General features: G+C 41.7%; 1 protein-coding gene across 3 annotated transcripts; it reads right to left on the reverse strand.

Annotated features, from left to right (window-relative positions):
- Window positions 1-3093: 3093 nt before the first annotated feature.
- On the reverse strand, window positions 3094-20302 carry atrap (Type-1 angiotensin II receptor-associated protein-like). Of its 3 annotated transcripts, XM_045705007.2 has the most exons (6): window positions 20109-20302; window positions 19582-19616; window positions 18208-18316; window positions 17771-17981; window positions 13923-14023; window positions 3690-3809 (listed from the first exon to the last, which is right to left on the reverse strand). In XM_045705007.2, exons 1-5 carry the CDS (start codon window positions 20133-20135, stop codon window positions 13947-13949), a joined length of 459 nt encoding a protein of 152 aa, XP_045560963.1. In that variant the 5' UTR covers window positions 20136-20302; the 3' UTR covers window positions 3690-3809; window positions 13923-13946.
- Between the last annotated feature and the right edge of the window lie 2713 nt (window positions 20303-23015).

Genomic DNA, 23015 nt, shown 5'->3' on the forward strand with positions numbered 1-23015 from the left:
TCCGATGCCAACAACTACAGACCAGTATCCCTTCTTTCTTTTCTCTCCAAAACTCTTGAACGTGCCGTCCTTGGCCAGCTCTCCTGCTATCTCTTTCAGAATGACCTTCTCGATCCAAATCAGTCAGGTTTCAAGGCTGGTCATTCAGCTGAGACTGCTCTTCTCTGTGTCACGGAGGCTCTCCGCACTGCTAAAGCTAACTCTCTCTCCTCTGCTCTCATCCTTCTAGACCTATCTGCTGCCTTTGATACTGTGAACCACCAGATCCTCCTCTCCACCCTCTGAGTTGGGTATCTCCGGCGCGGCTCACTCTTGGATTGCGTCCTACCTGACAGGTCGCTCCTACCAGGTGGCGTGGCGAGAATCCGTCTCCGCACCACGTGCTCTCACCAGTGGTGTCCCCCAGGGCTCAGTTCTAGGCCCTCTCCTATTCTCGCTATACACCAAGTCACTTGGCTCTGTCATATCCTCACATGGTCTCTCCTATCATTGCTACGCAGACGACACACAATTAATCTTCTCCTTTCCCCCTTCTGATAACCAGGTGGCAAATCGCATCTCTGCATGTCTGGCAGACATATCAGTGTGGATGACGGATCACCACCTCAAGCTGAACCTCGGCAAGACGGAGCTGCTCTTCCTCCCGGGGAAGGACTGCCCTTTCCATGATCTCGCCATCACGGTGGACAACTCCATTGTGTCCTCCTCCCAGAGTGCTAAGAGCCTCGGCGTGACCCTGGACAACACCCTGTCGTTCTCCGCTAACATCAAGGCGGTGACCCGATCCTGTAGGTTCATGCTATACAACATTCACAGAGTACGACCCTGCCTTACACAGGAAGCGGCGCAGGTCCTAATCCAGGCAGTTGTCATCTCCCGTCTGGATTACTGCAACTCCCTGTTGGCGGGGCTCCCTGCCTGTGCCATTAAACCCCTACAACTCATCCAGAACGTTACAGCCCGTCTGTTGTTCAACCTTCCCAAGTTCTCTCACGTCACCCCGCTCCTCCGCACACTCCACTGGCTTCCAGTTGAAGCTCGCATCTGCTACAAGACCATGGTGCTTGCCTACGGAGCTGTGAGGGGAACAGCACCTCCGTACCTTCAGGCTCTGATCAGGCCCTACACCCAAACAAGGGCACTGCGTTCATCCACCTCTGGCCTGCTGGCCCCCCTACCTCTGCGGAAGCACAGTTCCCGCTCAGCCCAGTCAAAACTGTTCGCTGCTCTGGCACCCCAATGGTGGAACAAGCTCCCTCACGACACCAGGACAGCGGAGTTAATCACCACCTTCCGTAGACACCTGAAACCCCACCTCTTTAAGGAATACCTGGGATAGGATATAGTAATCCTTCTAAACCCCCCCCCAAAAAAAGGATATAGATGTACTATTGTAAAGTGGTTGTTCCACTGGATATCATAAGGTGAACGCAACAATTTGTAAGTCGCTCTGGATAAGAGCGTCTGCTAAATGACGTAAATGTAAAAAATGTAAATGAAACATTGACAGGTATTAACGGGGAAAACTCTAGAACGTTGAGTGAAGTTTAATCTAGTGCTTTTCTGCGCAGGGCGAGCTGATATTTCTTCTGTGAGGCCGTCCCGGGGGAGTTGCGTGCCCACACATACGCGGAGCTTAGAGGGAACATCGGCTATGACAACAAAGATCTTTCTTCAGACATCTTTTTAAAAATGGCACAAAGAAATATAGTAGCATTAAGGTCAGGGAAGATATTGGTAAGAGGTGGCGGAAACGTGGCTGTATAATTTTGTCCAACTGTGTTCTCTACATTATTATCCCATTAGCTAGGTTTCCATCCAAATTGGGGACAGATTTTCATGTGAATATTCAAAAATCCCGAATGAAGAAAAATATGTGCATTTTCCCCACCAGTGGTGTTTCTCCAACATACTTTTTGCCGATAAAAATCAGTGCGTGATGACAGTGCACATGCAATTAACATTCCTGCTTAAGTTTTCATGTACCTTATTCAAATATAAAGTTCAATGTGTTTCCATCATGTTTTCAACAAATTTTGTCAAACTGTTGCATTAAATAGCAAATGTGCCTACTCTGGTCTTGGCACCTGCCTCTAACCAACAGCTTGCAGATACAGTGTGGGTAAAACAGTCCAGACTACAGGATGAGTCAAGGATCTGCAGTCAAGGATGTCACCACAATAAGACCCTCGAGCTCATCAACTGGCACTTTCACAACCCCATGAATTCATTTATGTATTTTCGTTATATGTCGGATCCCAGTAAGACTAGCTGTCGCCATTGTCTAAATGGGTAATCCTAATAAATCTAATCAAATCTTAATTTCTCTCATCTGTAGACTAATAAACTGCAGTTTCCTCGAGTCATAGCGGGAGGACCACACACCAAATCAGCACCTGATTCCAAATTTACTTCGACATGATGGTTATTAGGCCTATATAAATATTTGCCCATAAAGTCGTTTCAGCAGCCATCTCTCGCAGAATTAAATTTACACAGAAAAAGTTCCCACCATAACTTTTCCATTCAGTTATGGTCGTAAAGTCATACCATATAAAAAAATCATGACAGCTGTGAAGGAACCAGGAAGTTTCAGTACAATTTGATAAATGTTGACAGATCATTTGTTCGTTCTACATGGTGGGATCTTTTTGTCAGTAAATTGATTTATGCGAGAAATGGTTGTGGAAACACCTTAATGTTATGAACCAACACAATCGTAGGAGCTAACTACTAGCTATGTAGAAGTTGGACGGAAGAAGACCCAGTGCTGCTTACCTGAGATCATCACACAGTTCTTAAGTGTCCGCAATGACTTCCTTTGTGTTGGAAAGAAAAGCTGAACAGTTGGTTGTAGCAAAACTGACACTCCAAAAAAATGTCTGACCAATGGATAAGCATCATCCACACCTCTCACTAAAGCCCCGCCCACAGCTGTGGGGTCAGAAGTTCAAAACAAGACTTGTGTTTTAAAAGCAAAAAAAAGAAAGAAAAAGAAGCACTGCAAGCAAAGGGGGCAGTCTAGACAAAATAGAGGGTGGTTGATAGCGAAATTAAATTGGAGTTTTGGACAAATGTACCTCCATTACACCGTCATCACTCACTGATTTTTATTTTCCACCAAAGTCCATTTGGTGGGAACACCACTGGTGGGAAAATGCACAGATTTTCTTTATGCAGATTTTGGAATACTCGCTAGAAAATCTGTCGCTAATTGGATGGAAACCTAGTTAGTGTAGAAAGAGCAAATTATCTTTTGTCTTTTAGAAAATTGTAACGAAACTTTGTTTTCGTAGGACTTTCCTCACATAAAAACTGTGGATGGAAACGTGGTTAGTGATTGCGTACCATAACATATCAAATGTAATCACAGCTCTCATTTTACTGTTGTGCAGTGACTGGGGTATTTCAAGTTCTCTCCATATGCCAGTGTATGTGACATTACCCTGAGCATCAAGCATACTGAACATGTCAGAGTGTGTATTTAGATCAAGACATTATTGGTAAGGAATTGAATGAAGCACAGAATAATAGACAAAGGACTCTTACAGTTCACAGATACCCATATGAAATGAAGACAGAATTGGCTTTGAAAAAACACAATTTAACAAAAACATTATGGATTCCTTCATGAAACCATGCATGTCCAAGAGAATAAAGTGAGTGCTGTGCTGGCTCTCAGGAGGAGTTTGCTGCTCCAGGCTTGGTATCCCTGGCCTGGTTGAAGGGGTTGGCTGAGCTGGCTGTCTGGTCCTGCTGGTCAATGGACTGGTAAGCATCTCTGTTTCGTGTTACACTGGGGAAGCCTGCTGTGCAGAGATGAGACAAAAGGTCTTGAAAATAAAGTTACTGGTACAGTACATTATATCAAAGAAACCTGTTTCACTTCACTGACATTCATATCACGGTGACATACTATCAGGCCAAATCCAGGACGGCAGCATGTCAAGTAGTTTGTCTGTGACTTGTAGATTTTAACCTACTAATAACCTATTTATTTATGGTTGAGTCAATCCACAATTTCCTTGTTGTGTAGTGCAAACTTTTTGTTTTGCTGGTGTAAAGATTGCGGGTCTCCCTCAACTCGGATACATTGTGGCATGACGTGAACAGTACGAACTTGTGTCACTACCAAAGTCTAATGGTTTTAAATGACTGTTTTGTATTGTCTGAAAACTCACTTGTAGAATTTGCTTGCAGTAGGCATCTTAAAAAAGAGAAGCGGTGCAAGGTTATTAAACAGAGGTGACTAGTTATTCTTCTTTTGTTAATATAAGGTAACGTGCAACCTAACCCTGGCCCTGATATGTAATGTCTCCAAACCCCCTCTGATTTTAAAATCTAGATCTGGTTTTGGTATTTTTCATTTAAATGTACACAGCCTGTTGTCAAAAATGTATGGGGTGGGCCTCCCGAGTGGCGCAGTGGTCTAAGGCACTGCATCACAGTGCTAGCTGTGCCACGAGAGATTCTGGGTTCAAGCCCAAGCTCTGTCGCAGCCGGCTGCGACCGGGAGGCTCATGGGGCGGCGCACAATTGGCCAAGTGTCGTTAGGGAGGGTTGGGCCGGCACTCCTGTGGTGGGCAGGGCGCAGTGCACGCTGACACGGTCGCCAGGTGTATGGTGTTTCCTCTGACACATTTGGTGCGGCAGGCTTCCGGGTTGGATGAGCAGTGTGGCTTGGTTGGGTTGTGTTTTGGAGGACGCATGGCTCTCAACCTTCGACCTCTCCCGAGTCCGTACGGGAGCTGCAGCGATGAGACAAGACTTTAACTACTACCAATTGGATACCATGAAATTGGGGAGAAAAAAGGCGGTGAAAAATACAAAAAAAGAAACATTTATGGGGTTAGGATTTGGGCTAAATCAACTGATGCCGATGTAATTGTGTTCTGAAACCTGGCTCAGCAAGTCTGTTCTTGATAAGGATATTTGAATAAATGGTTACAATGTGTATCGCACTGATTGAGTTAAGGTGGGGGGGGTGGCTATATATGTAAAGACTAAATTCTTTGTAAGTGTGGCAAAGTCTGAAACTATTTGTAAACAGTTGGAATTTCTTGCTTTGAATACTGAGGTTTCAAAGGGTCTCTCTGTAACTGTGATTGGCTGTTATAGACCCCCCTCCTGCTCTCTGCATTTTCTTCTCTGACGCACCTTGTCTAAACTTCTTTACAGTGAAATGATCTTGATTGGTGATCTCAACTGGTGTTGGTTAAAGCCTGTGTCTGATGATTTAAAAATGTTTTGTAATTCTATGAATCTTACCCAGTTGATTAACTCACCCACATCTCAAATGTCCAGAGAAATCTACCCTGATTGATTTCATTGACAAAATGTTCCACAAATATTCTGCGGCTGATGTTTTTTGTAATGATTTAAGTGACCATTGTGCTGTTGTTGCTGTTAGAAATACTAAAAAAGGTTCCTAAGACAAACCCATGCTTTATTCGTAAGAGAAATTTGAAGAGTTTTAATGAGCAGGCTTTCTTTCAATGATTTGTTTTATTTTGACTGGAGCAAGCTTGAGCTTATTCCTGATGTGGAAGCTGCCTGGAAATTCTTTCATGATGGTTTTCTCCAAATAGTAAACAAACATGCCCCATTCAGCAGGTTCAGGGTTAAAGGGTGGGATAATCCACGGTTTTCTTCTGAGCTGTCTTGTATTATTCACAAACGTAATCTAGCCTGGGCTAAAGCAAGGAAATAATGTTCTGATGCTGATTGGCTTCTTTTTAGGCAGTTGCGAAACAAGTGTTATTTTCTTCTCAGAAGGCCAAGTCTGAATATTTTATGTCCGTTACAACTGATAACCGGAATGACCCTTGAATGTTTTGGAAGGCTATTAAGTCTGTCTGGAAACAGTAATGTTAATGAATTACCATCATGTGTATTGAAGACTTTGTTGCTGTATATGACAAAACTGAAATGCTGAATTGTTTCAATGAGCACTTTGTATCATCTGGTAGGCTGTTTGATTCAGTGTCCTCTGTACAACCCTGTGTGGATGAACCGGGAGGGGTACATAAAGCCCTGAAATCCTTAGATCAGAGAAAGCCTGCAGGTCCTTATCTTCTTGATCCCTGCTTTTTAAATTTGGCAGCTAATTTCATAGCTGAACCACTTACATATCTGTTCAATCTAACCCTGGAATGTAATGAAATTCCAAAGATTTGGAAATCAGCATTTGGATCTCCCCCTTTTTAAAAGTGGTAGGACATCTAATTGAAATAAATATAGGCCAATCTCAAAGCTGTCACCCCTGGTGAAAATACTTGCAACCCTTGAGTGAACAGCTAAGAGTTATTATATAGTTATCAATGTACCAAATCGGGCTTCAGGAAGAAGCATAGCACAATTGCAGCAGCCATGAAGGTTTTAAATGATATCACTGAAGCCCCTGACAAAAAACAGCACTCTCACTTTTTATTGATCTCTCTCAGGCTTCTGATACAGTTGATCATACTATACTGAGGCAGAGATCGTTGAGTGTAGGTCTTTCAGAGCATGCAGTTGCATGGTTTGCTAACTATCTGTCTGATAGAACTCACTGCACTCAATTTTATGGGCTCATGTCTGTTAAATTGTCTGTAATGGTGTGCCCCAGGGCTCTGTACTTGGTCCCCTCTTATTCACTATTTATATAAATAATTTAGACAAAAATGTACAACTTCACTTTCATACTGATGATACTGTTATTAATGATTGTGCCTCGTCTCTCACAAAAGCTTTCCAGAACTTGCAAACTGCTTTTTATACTGTTCAACATACCTTGTGTCAATTGAAACATATCCTCAATACTGACAACTAAAAACTAATGGTGTTTTCTAAAGCAAGAAATAGACCTCAACCTTTCACCTATTACTACTTGTCAGGGCAATGAGATTACAGTCTCAACCTCAAATATCTTGGAATTTTAATTTATGACAGCCTCGCTTTTAAAATTGCATATTCAACAACTTACAAAAAAATTGAAGCTGAAGTTGGGATTTTAATTTAGGAATAAGGCCCGTTTTTCTTTTGAAGCCAGGAGGCAGCTAGTATCAGCTACATTTATGCCTTTACTAGACTGAGGAGATATATATATATATATATATTGTGGCAAACCTCTTTCAAAGTTAGGAGCGTTTGTCACAAATTAAGTGGGAAACTGTCACCAAAGTCAGCCCAGAATGAAAGTTCTTTCGAACATGACAGTACCTGTGTGTTTGTTTCGCTGTCCTGGTCCACCCAGGCCGCAGGTAAGGTCAAGGATAGCAGGGTTCGGTACACAAATCTGGTTCTTGGTAGGTCCAGGTCTAAACGCCAACAGGTAAGTCCAAAACAGTCCAGCTCGTACACGGTAAATCCAGCCAATGTAGATTGTCTCTTTCTCTATGGTTCATAGATCCTTCCCGCCCTCTCGCTCTCTTCCTGGTTTTTCTTGACCTTTTATCTGTGGGTCGGCTCCACCTTCTGAGGGTTCCCTTTGCTTCTGGGAATTGTAGTTTTGGCAGTCGGCCATTTTGTGATCTGTAGTTCTGATCGGGGTGGCCATTTTAGTGATCGGGCAGAGCCCGTTTATTAGTTCTGCCCTCACATATCTGCCATTTATCACTCGACCCCCTTCTTTGCCACTAAAATATATATATATATATATATATATATATATATATATATATATATATATATATATATATATATATATATATGAATGCTTCCGCTCAGTGTTTGAGATCAATTGACACCCTTTACCATGGCGCATTGAGATTTATTTTAAACCTCAAACTTATGCACCACTGCACTTTATATACCACGGTTGGCTGGCCTTCTCTAGTCACTCGTAGGCTCAGTCACTGGTATACTTTTATTTACAAAGCCATTTTGGGTTTACTACCATTTTATTTGGCCATTTTTATCGTTCAGAAATGTTGGAGGGTACTCTCTTCAGTCGCAGGACTTTATCCTGCTAACTGTTCCAAATGTCTGAACTGAATTTGATAAAAGGGCTTTTATATACTCTGTGCCATCGGCTTGGAACGCCTTACAAAACAATTTTAAACTGGAAGAACTTGTCCCGATTGGTGTTTTAAAATCACTGATGAAGGGTTGAGGCGTATTCCCTGACCTGTCGATGTTTTTAATTTGCCGTTTTATGATTTCGTTATACTCTTGTGAATTCTATGGTTTTCACTATATTACTTGTAGTTTTTCCATGTTGTCTGTCTAATTGTGTAATGACTTGGTGCTGCCTATCTTGGCCAGGACGCCCTTGAAAAAGAGATTTCAAATCTCAATGAGCCCTTCCTGGTTAAATAAAGTTTAAATAAAAATGAGTTATATAATGTTGATAATTTGAACTCAAGGCTTCACAACTTCTGGCTACATATTGATCAGCTGGTAGGACACATTTCTGGATATGGTCAATCAAATAATGCTTAACTATATGTACTCTGTAAGCCTCAAATAAAAAACGGTCAAATGTTCTATTTCAGATTTAACATAAAAAGCGAAAACGTCAACTTCCATTTTGAGGTTAAAATGTTCCTTCAGAAAATGGCAAATTACATTTGACGAATTACATTCAATGAGATCAATCTGAAGGACTCACATACACAATTGTATCGTGTCTCTGTGCTCAGGTGAGCCACAGTCAATGAAGAGAGAGAAAAAAAAAATGGAATAGGACATCACCCAGGAGATAATGGACTGAATGTTTTCAAATTCAGACTGCTCAGGAATTGTTCACACTGAAAACCCTGTATATGAGCCCTACAAACACCACACCACATCTCAAACAAACAAACAAACGTGGGGATAACCCTACCACGACAGGCTGCAGAATTCCCTCATGATGAAGCACTAGTGCATACTGAACAGTAACCCCAATCCTGGATGGTCACTCAGAATACCAACGGCTGCCTAGAACCTTGATCACATGATCAGAGCTGCAACATAAAGCAATCAATTCTCTTATAAGAGCCAAACTTGGCTTTCACAATATGGATGTGAAAACCAGAGAACAAAAACACTGAGGCAAAACAAAATTGATCATTTTTACTTAAATATAATTTCTTTAAAAAAAATTCTGCATAAATTAATTAGCATGCTAGTAGATACCATAGACTCCCAGTCATTGTGCTAACACTAGTCAGCATTGGCTCACAAAACTACCTAACATCCTTCAATCTGGACACAGAGACAAAGTACTCAAAGTTGTGTTAAAATCTCCAATCATCTGTTTATGACCTAAAATGGTCAACCTTATTCTTAGCGATTTTGATAAATACAGGTGCAGTCCACAATAGCGCTACTACTTTTCTGTCTTACAAACACATAAAACAAACATCAAGCAAGAATATGTAAAGATAATTTTCATGGAGTTTAGGGAGCAGTGATGACAGTTTCAGTATTTAGATAGGAAGGAGGGATACGTAGATATGATGTGTGATTGGCAGAGGAGTATGGATGGAAAGACATGAGTACAGAACTATAGATTCTGCAGTCATGTAAAGGAGTGGACAGTCAGAAAACAGAACAAAGTGAGGTAGGCCTGTAGCTCTTCAGCCCAGCGGTTTTCTTTACTTTGTGTGAGGGGAGAAGAGGATGGAGTGGAAGATGGAAGGAAAGGCATGATGAAAAATGATGGGGATCAGTAGCGGTAGCCAATAAAAGCACTGTCAGCACTATCCGTGGTGCAGCGACTGTCCACTGAGGTCCCTAAGTCTGAGGGGTCAGAGGCCAGCAGCAGAAGGGAGACAAAACACAAACGAGGTCAGAACATAAAAAGACAAACAGACAAGACAGAGGAGAGTTTCCACTCACAGACAGAAAGCTACAGACAACTCTTAAATCACAAGCAGTGAGATAAGTGAAAAGGAAATGACCATGAGATGTTTGGGATGGGATGATGAAAATGGACAAAAATCTGATCAAATTCCATGTTGTCACATGCTTCATAAACAGGTGCAGACTAACAGTGAAATGCTTACTTACGGGCCGTTCCAAAAAAATGCAAGCAATAAAAGAAAAATCCTATTTATTAACAGGATTTTGTGCCGACTTAATATTCTTGATGAAATAGGAATAATTACCTTAAAAAAGGTGTACTTATAAAGCTATATCCGTACCCACTGGATGCAGTGATAACAACAGTGGCTATATCCAGGAAAACCAAAGTCCCAACAGCTGGGCCTAAAATAGTCTATAAGAGATCACAGTAAAGATTTTGCTGTGACTTATGTGGATGATGTTAAAAATCTTTGTTGGTCTGATGTGATTAATGAGCATCCAGATGCTGCACTTGATGAAATTGCTTCTTCCAATTATTGATAAACATGCACCTGTTAAGAAACTGATTGTTTGAACTGTTAACTTCTCTAGGGCCAGTGGGACGATTTCGTCCCACCTACGTAACAGCCAGTGGAATCCCGTGGCGCGTTATTCAAATACCTTAGAAATGCTATTACTTCAATTTCTCAAACATATGACTATTTTACACCATTTTAAAAGACTCTCGTTAATCTAACCACACTGTCCGATTTCAAAAAGGCTTTACAACGAAAGCAAAACATTAGATTATGTCAGCAGAGTACCCAGCCAGAAATAATCAGACACCCATTTTTCAAGCTAGCATATAATGTCACATAAACCCAAACCACAGCTAAATGCAGCACTAACCTTTGATGATCTTCATCAGATGACAATCTTAGGACATTATGTTACACAATACATGCATGTTTTGTTCAATCAAGTTCATATTTATATCAAAAACCAGCTTCAGAACTGCCACCCCCCGCAAACTTCCGGTGAATTTACTAAATTACTCACGATAAACATTCACAAAAAACATTACAATTATTTTAAGAATTATAGATACAGAACTCCTCTATGCACTCGCTATGTCCGATTTTAAAATAGCTTTTCGGTGAAAGCACATTTTGCAATATTCTAAGTAGATAGCCCGGCATCACAGGGCTAGCTATTTAGACACCCACCAAGTTTAGCCCTCACCAAAGTCAGATTTACTATAAGAAAAATGTTATTACCTTGGCTGTTCTTCGTCAGAATGCACTCCCAGGACTTCTACTTCAAAAACAAATGTTGGTTTGGTTCAAAATAATCCATAGTTATGTTCAAATATCCTCTTTTGTTTGTGCGTTCAAGACACTATCCGAAGTGTAAAGAAGGGTGACGCGCACGACGCGTTTCGTGACAAAAAAAAAAAAATTCTAAATATTCCATTACCGTACTTCGAAGCATGTCAACCGCTGTTTAAAATCAATTTTTATGCCATTTTTCTCGTAAAAAAAGCGATAATATTCCGACCGGGAAAGCGTGTTTATGTTGCAAGAGAGAGAAAATAAAAAGATGGGATCCCCTCGTGCACGAGCCTCAGTCTGATGGTCCTCTGATAGACCATTTTCCAAAGGCGCTAAGGTTTTTCAGCCTGGGGCTGGAATTACATCATTCAGCTTTTTCCCGGGTTCTGAGAGCCTATGGGAGCCGTAGGAAGTGTCACGTTACAGCAAAGATCCTAAGTTTTCAATAAACAGAGCCAAGAAGCCCAAGGAATGGTCAGAGAGGGCACTTCCTGTACAGAATCTTCTCAGGTTTTTGCCTGCCATATGAGTTCTGTTATACTCACAGACACCATTCAAACAGTTTTAGAAACTTTAGGGTGTTTTCTATCCAAAGCCAATAATTATATGCATATTCTAGTTACTGGGCAGGAGTAGTAACCAGATTAAAATCGGGTACGTTTTTTTATCCGGCCGTGCAAATACTGCCCCCTATCCCCAACAGGTTAAGTTTGATATATTGGTATATTTGGATAGAAAACTCTAAAGTTTCTAAAACTGTTCAAATAATGTCTGGAGGACAAACCATCCCCCCAAAAAATAAAGAAATCAGCCTACCACTGAGTTCAATGGCTGGCATTTTTATTATAAGGTGAAACCCTCAAATTGCAGTTCCTAGGGCTTCCACTAGATGTCAGTCTTTAGAAAGAGTTTTAGGCTGGTTTAAAGAAAAATGAGGGAGAAATTGCTCCCATTTTGGCGGTGTTTCCAAGCGCATGGCCGAGAGAGAGCGCATTCTTTTTGTTTATCTCCGGCAAAGACAATAACGATTCTCCGTCTTAAATTTTAGTACTGGATGGATTTCTCAGGTTTTCGCCTCCCATATCAGTTCTGTTATACTCACAGACATTATTGTAACAGTTTTGGAAACTTGAGTTTTCTATGCAAATCTACCAATTATATGCATATCCTAGCTTCTGGGCCTGAGTAGCAGGCAGTTTACTATGGGCACGCTTTTCATCCAAAATTCCGAATGCTGCCCCCTACCCTAGTTAAGTTAATTTGAATTTGGCGCTCTGCTTCTCTAATGTCAAACATGTAAAGTGTGGTGTACCGCAGGGCAGCTCTAGGCCCTCTACTCTCTTATTTTTACCAATGACCTGCCACTGGCATTAAACAAAGCATGTGTGTCCATGTATGCTGATGATTCAACCATATACGCATCAGAAACCACAGCTAATGAAGTCACTGACCAACCCTTAAAGAGTTGGTCTGTTTTGTAATGGGTGGCCAGCAATAAACTGGTCCTGAACATCTTTAAAACTAAGAGCATTGTATTTGGTACAAATCATTCCCTAAGCTCCAGACCTCAGCTGAATCTGGTAATGAATTGTGTGGCTGTTGAACAAGTTGGAGGAGACCAAATTACTTGGCATTACCTTGCATTGTAAACTGTCATGGTCAAAACATATGGATTCAATGGTTGTAAAGATGGGGAGAGGTCTAGCCGTAATAAAGATATGCTCTGCTTTTTTTACACCACACTCCAAAAAGCAAGTTCTGCAGGCTCTAGTCAAGTCTAATCTTGATTATTGTCCAGTTGTGTGGTCCAGTGCTGCAAGGAAAGACCTAGTTAAGCTGCAGCTGACCCAGAACAGAGCAGCACGTTTTGCTCTTAATTGTAATCAGAGGGCTGATATATAAATTACTATTCATGCCAGTCTAAGAGCTAAGGCTAAGAGTTGAGAGACTGACTGGTCACTTCTTTTTATAAGAAACATTCATGTGTTGAAAATCCCAAATTGTTTGCATAGTCAATTTACACACAGCTCTGACACACAGACTTATCCTACCAGACATGCCACCAGGGGTCTTTTCATAGTCCCCAAATCCAGAACAAATTCAAGAAAGCATACAGTATTACATAAAGCCCTTATTGCATGGAACTTCCTTCCATCTCAAATTGCTCAAATAGACAGCAAACCTGGTTTAAAAACAGATAAAGCAACACCTCGTGGCACAACACCTCTCCACTATTAGACCTAGATAGTTTGTGTATGCATTGATATGTAGGCTACGTGTGCCTTTAAAAAAATATTTATGATGTAGTTCTGTCCATGCTGAGGAGTATTTCTGTCTGTAATAAAGCCCTTTTGTATGGAAAAACTAATTCTGATTGGCTGGGCCTGGCTCCCCAGTGGGTCGGCCTATGCCCGCAAAGGCCCACATATGGCTGCACGCCTGATCAGTTATGTGAAATCCATAGATTAAGGCCTAATTAATTTATTTTAATTGACTGAGTTCCTTCCTTATATGAACTGTATCGCAGCAAAATCGAGATTGTTGCATGTATAATTTTGGTTCGGTATAGTAACTTCTGGTACTGTACAGTGCATTCGGAAAGTATGAAGACCCCTTGACCTTCTACATTGTTACAGCCTTATTATAAAATTGATTAGGGAAAACAAGTATTTTATCAAACACAATACCCCATAATGACAACGTGAACACAGGTTTAGAAATACCTTATTTACATAAGTATTCAGAACCTTTGATCATCTTTGAGATGTTTCTACAACTTGTTTGGATTCCACCTAAGGTAAATTCAATTGATTGGACAAAATTTGAAAAAAAGGAACACACCTGTCCCACAGTTGACAGTGCATGTCAGAGCATAAACCAAGCCATGACGTCGAAGGAATTGTCCATAGAGCTCCGAGACAGGATTGTGTCAAGGCACAGATCTGTGGAAGGGTCCACACACACACACACTTCAGCATTGAAAGTCCAAGAACACAGTGACCTCCATCATTCTTAAATGGAAAAAGTTTGGAACCAGCAAGATTCTTCCGAGAGCTGGCCGCCCAGCCAAACTGAGCAATCGGGGGAGAAGGGCCTTGGTCAGGGAGGTGACCAAGAACCCAAAGGGTCACTCTGACAGAGCTCCAGAGTTCCTCTGTGGAGATGGGAGAACCTTCCAGAAAGACAACCATCTCTGCAGCACTCCACCAATCAGGACTTTATGGTCGAGTGGCCAGACAGAAGCCACTCCTCAGTAAAAGGCACATGACAGCTCGGTTGGAGTTCACCAAAAAGCACCTAAAGACTCTCAGACCATGAGAAACACAATTCTCTGGTCTGATGCAGTCAAGGTTCGAACCTTTTGGCCTAAATGCACAGCGTCACGTCTGGAGGAAACCTGCCATCATTATTACGGTGAAGCATGGTGGTGGCAGCATCATACTGTGGGGATGTTTTTCCAGCGTCAGGGACTGGGAGACTAGTCAGGATCGAAGGAAAGATGAACGGAGCAAAGTACAGAGATCCTTAATGAAAACCTGCTCCAGAGCACTCAGGACCTCAGACTGGGGCGAAGGTTCACCTTCAAAACAGGACAACCCCCCTAGGCACACAGCCAAAACAATGCAGGAGTACAAAAAAAAAAAGTTAACCGTTTTTGCTTTGTCATTATGGTGTATTGTGTGTAGATTGAGGGGGGAAAAAAAACTATTTAACGTAGCGAAATGTGGAAAAGGTCGGAATACTTTTCGAATGCACTGTAATTCTACATCTTGTACTGCAGCTGCAGTCGGTGCCATTTAAGATTAGGGAGGACGATATTTTTTTCATGAGCATGGCCTTACTTCTATTAGAGCATATTGGATGACTGTCATTCATATTCCATTCATCCAGCTCAATGCAACATTGATAGGTTAGGCTACTACATGATACTCAAATTGTTGCGTGAGGTTGCTACAACCTAGCCTACGAATAAAAGTTCACAATGTAGGTTGAGAGAAATTTAGTAATCAAGGTGACTGACACATTCAATACCCCCTTGCACACTCTTGCCTGCATCTAGCTGACACACCAGTTGCGGACAGGTGTACAAAATCGAGCACACAGCCATGCAATATCAATAGACAAACATTGGCAGTAGAATGCCCTGACTGAAGAGGTCAGTGACTTTCAATGTGGCACCATCATAGGATGCCACCTTTCCAACAAGTCAGTTCACCACATTTCTGCCCTGGTCAACTATAAGTGCTGTTATTGTGAAGTGGAAATGTCTAGGAGCAACAGCGTCTCAGCTGCGAAGTGGTAGGCCACACAAGCTCACAGAACATGACAGCAGAGTGCTGAAGCACGTAGCGTGTAAAAATTGTCTGTCCTCGGTTGCAATACTCAAGAGTTCCAAACTGCCTCTGGAAGCAACATTTAGCTGATGCCCGGAGAACGCTACCTGCCCGAATGCACAGTGCCAACTGTAAAGTCTGGTGGAGGAGGAATAATGGTCTGGGGCTGTTTTTCATTGTTCAAGCAAGGCCCCTTAGTTCCAGTGAAGGGAATTCTTAACGCTACAGCATACAAATGACATTCTCAACAATTCTGTGCTTCCAACTTTGTGGCAACAGTTTGGGGAAGGCCATTTCCTGTTTCAGCATGACAATGGCCAATGTACAAAGCGAGGTCCATGCAGAAATAGTTTGTCGAGATTGGTGTGGAAGATCTTGACTGGCCTGCTGCACAGAGCCCTGACCTCAACCCCATCAAACATCTTTGGGATGAATTGGAACGCCGACTGCGAGCCAGGCCTAATCGCCCAACATCAGTGCCCGAACTTACTAATGCTCTTGTGGCTGAATGGAAGCAAGTCCCCGCAGCAATGTTCCAACATCTAGTGGAAAGCCTTCCCAGAAGAGCGGAGGCTGTTATCGCAGCAAAAGGGGACCAACTCCATATTAATGCCCATGATTTTGGAATGAGATGTTCGAAGAGCAGGTGTCCACATACTTTTGTTCATGTAGCGTAGCTACTAGAACTAACGCGTTTGTAAACCCGCTACAATCATGCAATACAGTGTACAGCAAGAAGTTTATTAGTTACACAGGCAGGCCCCTGTGGCAATAAATTAATAAAACCAAAAGCTTACCTTGACTTGAAAGAGTTCCAGTGTTGGATAGCCTTAGCCAAAGAGCTAGCATAGCATCCCTCGCCGTTTGAACCAAGTGTTTGAGTAGGCTAAACTAGCTAGCAGCATTCGCTAGCTAAGTGAAAAAAAAACAAATATAACTAGCTCTCCTTCTCTCTTGCTTCTTCATTTTTAAAATGTATTTGTCCAAAACTGTTCAACGATTGTGCTTCGCTCTGAGTCAACTACTCACCACATTTTATGCACTGCAGGCTGCTAGCTATAGCTTATGTTTTCAGTACTAGATTCATTTTCTGATCCTTTGATTGGGTGGACAACTCGTCAGTTCATGCTGCAAGAGCTCTGATAAGGTTGGAGGACGTCCTCCGGAAGTCATCTTAATTACAGTGCAAGTCTATGGAAGGGGTTGAGAACCATGAGCCTCCTTGGTTTTGTACTGAGCCTCCTTGGTTTTGTACTGATGTCAAAGTACCCAGAGGACAAAAACTAGCTGTCCTCCGGCTACACCATGGCGCTAACACAGAGAATGCTGTTGAGGCTGTAGACCTTCATTTCAAAACACTGCATTTTAAACAATTATCTGGTGAGATGTGCATATACTTAGTATAGTTTTACCTAAAAAAGCAAACTTTAATGTTTCATTACTTTTGGGGAAATTCACTGAGGATCGTCCTCCCCTTCCGCCTCCGAGGAGCCTCTACTGATATACTGTACTTACACGTATCAGCGTTAAATGTTTTAATAGACACGCACCTTATTGCTTTGGTGTGTAGCACAGCAGGAGGCCACCTTGAACCCAGAGACTCCCCAAAGTCAAGCAATCAGAGTGCATCAAAAACAAACAGAGCCAACAAATCAATTGGTACTGTTCATATATGAATGGCTTTCAGTCGTGTCTTACTGGTCTACAGGACAACTTAAAATACATTCCTGTTCCAGTGAGGAGTGAGAACCATCTACAAAAACACCCAAGACTTATGTTGTGCTAAAATCTCAGTGCGACTCAGACCAACATAATGGGAGTTGATAAGGGAGCTGGTTGATTTCTGCCACTGCCATTATAGATGCTGTCTAATTATATTTCATTTTATACTGTATTTGTTTGAATTGAGATCGGATTATTTTGCTAATCAATTATATTATGTAACCCAGCTACAAAGGCATAGCTCTCCTCTAACTGGTCCACTAGTTAGTAGGTGTATCATGTGCATTTGTCTTGTGACTGTCTCTAACTCAATTAGCTTGACTCTGGTTTAATCTGCCTGTGCTCTACAATTCTCTCATGGCCAATGACATGAAACAACCCAGGCAAGAGCACAGCCTGGAGAAAGTTATTGTCTCTCTACAACACCTTGGCACTAGGATGGTATCTGACTGAGGCACATGCATCACACCCTGCTTCTGACTTTGTCAAGATCGTTCAGGGTTAATCCTTTGTGTGATACTAGTTGTACAAACCCCCAAACCTTATTTTTAACACTTGAAGCTACAGTAACTAGCTTTCCTGTAAGCTAATGGTTCACACTTGCTGCCTCTACTCACACCTAGTCATACTCACCAAAGTTGACGTTGTAATCTCCTCCGCGCTCTCTGTACATTTGGTAGATGATGAAGCAGGAGACAGGTTTGAGTACCAGGCCCAGGATTGCCATGCCCGCACTGAAGCGGAATGTGTCCCTGTTCATCTCAGATAGACCCTCAGGCAGCGGATAGTAGATCCCAAAATGGATGATGTCTGTCAGTATCGTCACTGCAATACCAATCAGAAACTGGAAGAAAAACACAGATGGAAATACAAGACGAATATGTATTAGAGCCAGATGAGGTAGGATGATTCTTATTGATAGCATGTCTGGAACAGCAACACCAAGGAGTTGATATACTTCAAAACTAACACATAAGACTCCTCTGTCCAGGGCCCAAGGAAATAGAATGGATAGAGTGACTCTACTGTTGGCTGTTGTCGCAGTACATGAGTAAGAGGCAGTGATTCACCATAAGTACAGCATCAATGGAGTCCCTCTGAGCGATGGCCCACACACCCACAGCCAGGACACTGAAGTTACCCCAGGCATAAGAGGGGGGCAGCCAGGCCATGCAGCCCCTAGAAACCACACACACACACACACACACACTTGCATTTCCTTCCAAATGTTTTCAGTATACACTACCCAGCTAGCACAGTGGATCTGGGCCGATTCCGGCTGAGAGTCGGGGCACTCGGCCGACGTCACGTGGCCCGAGTTTGGGCCGCCTTCAGCAGTCTTATGGCTAGGATGTGGGGATTGATCTCGGGCCGATTCCGGTGTGAGTTATCTGGCCCAAATGTATTACTTGGGGCTCGGGCCGATTGTGGCTACTTTCCAGCAGATGATTACACGGGCTGCTTTATATAATGAACATTTCATTATCTATTTTTCCATATCTTCTCATTGGTTCTGTGATCCAAAAATGTAATTAAATTCTTTAAGAGTCCCGTTTATGTAGTATTTTGATACTTTGTGCAAATTGATAAGCATTAAAAAAGTGGCGCAGCGGTAGCGAGTGTCGCCGGTGCCGAGTGGCACAGCGGTCTAAGACACTGCATCGCAGTGCAAACAGCGTTACTACAGATGCTGGTTTGATACCCGTGCCGGCAGCGACCAGAAGACCCATGAGGCGATGCCCAGCTTCGTCCAGGTTAGGTTAGACTCCTGTGGCGGGCCAGGCGCATGCACACAGACACGGTCGGCTCACGACCTTTGCCTCCCCCGATGGGACAAGACAATTGGATGAGACGAAAAGGGGGTAAAAGATTTATAAAATTACTTTTATTTGTGGATGGGTATAATTTGTATATATAAAATGAATAACGTATAATAGTAATATCTAAAATTACTAAAGTTGGGTAATTTTGTATGCATTTATTTCAAACTGCATCGGCCGCTTCTGGGGGGATTCTGGTAAGATGCCGGCAAAGTCCGGCAAAGTCCGCTGAATTCCGGTAGACAGAAACAGCCCAATGTACTTGGGCTGATTCTGGGCAGTCATTCATTTTAATTCCCGTGCCGATTCAATCAGTTCTGGCCCCCGGAAGAGGGCCGCTTCCTCATTGCCAGCTGTGCAGCGTCTCTAAAAGAGTAGGCCTAAATATAATTATCCAGATCGAAAATTTTTATTGACTGGAGGCAATGCATGTAGGTGAGAAATGGTCCATACAATGTAGGCCTGCAATTAAGGACAGCCTTGTGTAACTGACTAACTATATTAGGTTTTCATGCAGGGCATTATGTTTGTGTAGCCACTCATAGAGAAAACACAACACAAGTGAAGCATGCAGATGTATGAAAAAGTTTTAAAAACCCTTGAGGAGCCAACCCATCCACTTACCAGACGGTCAGAAGCCAGTGCACCAGTACTATGGCCTGTGGGGACAATTATTTGTTTAATTACATAATATTAAAACAGTTGTATTCCCAGTGAAAGAGAGCCTGCCTGCAGTCAACTCCACTTTAATTATTGCCTGACATTTCATTCAACGATCAGTAACTCACAATAAATAAAGAATTTGAATTGATTGGAAACGTTTAACCAGGGACTCAGCTATTTCAAATCCAAATCACGTTTTATTTTTCACAAGCACCGAATACAACGGGTGTAGACTTCACACTGAAATGCTGGCTTACCAGCTCTTCCCAACGACGTAGAGTAAAACAAATAAAAAATTGTTACACAGAGGAATAAAATGTCACGCATTATACAAAGGAAAATATTGTTACACTTGTTGCTATTTTGTACTCTACAATAACGGAATGGCTCGTGTTCCTGTAACATTGCGGACGATACAACCTAACTGTCGTGCAGATCTTTTTAGAGCAGAGTAAATACAGTGAGCAATTGTAAACAACCGACTTTACCTTGAGGTTTATGGCAGGAATTTCCATATTTTCAGCCCAATACGGATGTAGTTTGCCCCCTTCGGTTTTTGAGGATTTAATAAATAATTGTTCAACTTCTCACTCAAAACTTCTCAACACCTCCTTACCGGGAAAGAAACACAACCCATGTGACAACAGCCTTACTCCTTTCACGTGACCCTTTAAATCCTCCTCCGCTCTTCACCTTATTTCATACTTGCAAAAATCACGTGAGCATCTGCTGTTGGTGGTCTTGGTCACCATTCTGTAAATCAATTATCATAAACATTAGACCATGAATTTATTGGAATGTGGGCAAACCTGTTCACATCCAAACACACCAAATGTACTATAGGCATTCTGGTTGAACTGGTTAAGTTGGCCACTTTTCACACATAGGTGTGAGGCGTTCAATATAAATCACAAGTTGAATATCCTGTGGTCGGTCCCATACGTCTATAGATGGCTGTTCCAGGAAGGATGACAAGTATTTCTGATGATTTTCTTCTCCGCTATCTCCCACCCATGTGTCTACTGTGGGTTTGCACTTCCCTCTGCAGCAGTGGTGGAAAAAGTACCCAATTGTGATACTTGAGTAAAAGTACAGATACCTTAATAGAAAGTTACTCAAGTAAAAGTTAAAGTCAGCCAGTAAAATACTTATTGAGTAAAAGTCTAAAAGTATTTAGTTCTAAATTCTACCAGTCAAAAGTTTTAGAACACCTACTCATTCAAGCGTTTTTCTTTATTTTTACTGTTTTCTACATTGTAGAATAATAGTGAAAACACCAAAACTATGAAATAACACATATGGAATCATGTAGTAACCAAAAAAAGTGTTAAATAAATTAAAATATATTTTACATTTTAGATTCTTCAAATAGCCATCCTATGCCTTGATTACAGCTTTGCACACTCTTGGCATTATCTCAACCATCTTACATGAGGTAGTCACCGGAATGCATTTCAATTAACAGGTGTGCCTTCTTAAAAGTTAATTTGTGGAATTTCTTTCCTTCTTAATGCGTTTGAGCCAATCAGTTGTGTTGTGACAAGGTAGGGGGCTATACAGGAGATAGCCCTATTTGGTAAAAGACCAGGTCCATATTATGGCAAGAACAGTTCAAATAAGCAAAGTGAAACAACAGTCCATTATTACGTTAAGACATGAAGGTCAGTCAATACAGAACAGTTCATGAACTTTTAATGTTTCTTCAAGTGCAGTCACAAAAACCATCAAGCGCTATGATGAAACTAGCTTTCATGAGGACTGCCACAGGAATGGAAGACCCAGAGTTACCTCTGCTGCAGAGGATGAGTTCATTAGAGTTACCAGCCTCAGAAATTGCAGCCCAAATAAATGCTTCATAGAGTTCAAGTAACAGACACATCTCAACATCAACTGTTCAGAGAAGAGTGTGTGAATCAGGATTTCATGGTTGAATTGCTGCAAAGAAACCACTACTAAAGGACACCAATAAGAAGGAGAGACTTGCTTCGTCCAAGAAACACGAGCAATGAACATTAGACCGGTGGAAATTTGGTCTTTGGTCTGGAGTCCAAATTGGAGATTTTTGGTTCCAACCGTCATGTCTTTGTGAGATGCGGTGTGGGTGAACGGATGATCTTTGCATGTGTATTTCCCACCGTAAAGCATGGATGAGGAGGTGTAATGGTGTGAGGGTGCTTTTCTGGTGACACTGTTTGTGATTTATTTAGAATTCAAAGCACACTTAACCAGCATGGCTACCACATCATTCTGCAGCGATACGCCATCCCATCTGGTTTGCGCTGAATGGGACTATCATTTGTTTTTCAACTGGGCAATGACCCAACACACCTCCAGGCTGTGTAAGGGCTATTTGACCAAGAAGGAGAGTGATGGAGTGCTGCATCAGATGACCTGGCCTCCACAATCCCCCACCTCAACCAAATTGAGATGGTTTGGGATGACTCGGGCCGCAGAGTGAAGGAAAAGCAGTCAACAAGTGCTCAGCATATGTGGGAACTCCTTCAAGACTATTGGAAAAGCAATCCAGGTTGAGAGAATGCCAAGCGTGTGCAAATCTGTCATCAAGGTAAAGGATGGCTATTTGAAGAATCTCAAATGCCAAGTATATTTTGATTCGCTTAACAGTTCTTTGGTTACTGAATGATTCCATATGTGGTTTTTCATAGTTTTGAGGTCTTCACTATTATTCTACAATGTAGAAAATAGTCCAAATAAAGAAAAACCCTTGAATGAGTAGGTGTTCTAAAACTTTTGACTAGTAGTGTACTTAAGTATCAAAAGTAAATGAAATTGCTAAAATATACTTAAGTATCAAAAGTAAAAGTATAAATAATTTCAAATGTATTATATTAAGCAAAGCAGATGGCATCATTTTCTTGTTTTAAAATTTTACAGATTGCCAGGGGCACACTCCAACAGTCAGACATAATTTACAAATAATACATTTGTGTTTAGTGAGTCTGCCAGATCAGAGGCAGTAGGGATGCCCACGTGTTCTCTTGAAGTGCGTAAATTGGACCATTTTCCTGTCCTGCTAAGTGTTAAAAATTGAACGAGTACTTTTGGGTGTGAGGGAAAATGGACAGAGTAAAAATTACATTATTTTCTTTAGGAATGTAGTGAAGTGAAAGTAAAAGTAGTCTAAATAGTAAAGTAACGTACAGATACCCCCAAAAACTACTTAAGTAGTACTTTGAAGTATTTTTACTTAAATCAAAATCAAATCAAATTTATTTATATAGCCCTTCGTACATCAGCTGATATCTCAAAGTGCTGTACAGAAACCCAGCCTAAAACCCCAAACAGCAAGCAATGCATGTGAAAGAAGCACGGTGGCTAGGAAAAACTCCCTTGGAAAAACTCCCTAGAAAGGCCAAAAACCTAGGAAGAAACCT

Source organism: Salmo salar, chromosome 22, assembly GCF_965601325.2.
Source record: "Salmo salar chromosome 22, fSalSal1, whole genome shotgun sequence".
In the NCBI taxonomy this organism is placed as follows: domain Eukaryota; kingdom Metazoa; phylum Chordata; class Actinopteri; order Salmoniformes; family Salmonidae; genus Salmo; species Salmo salar.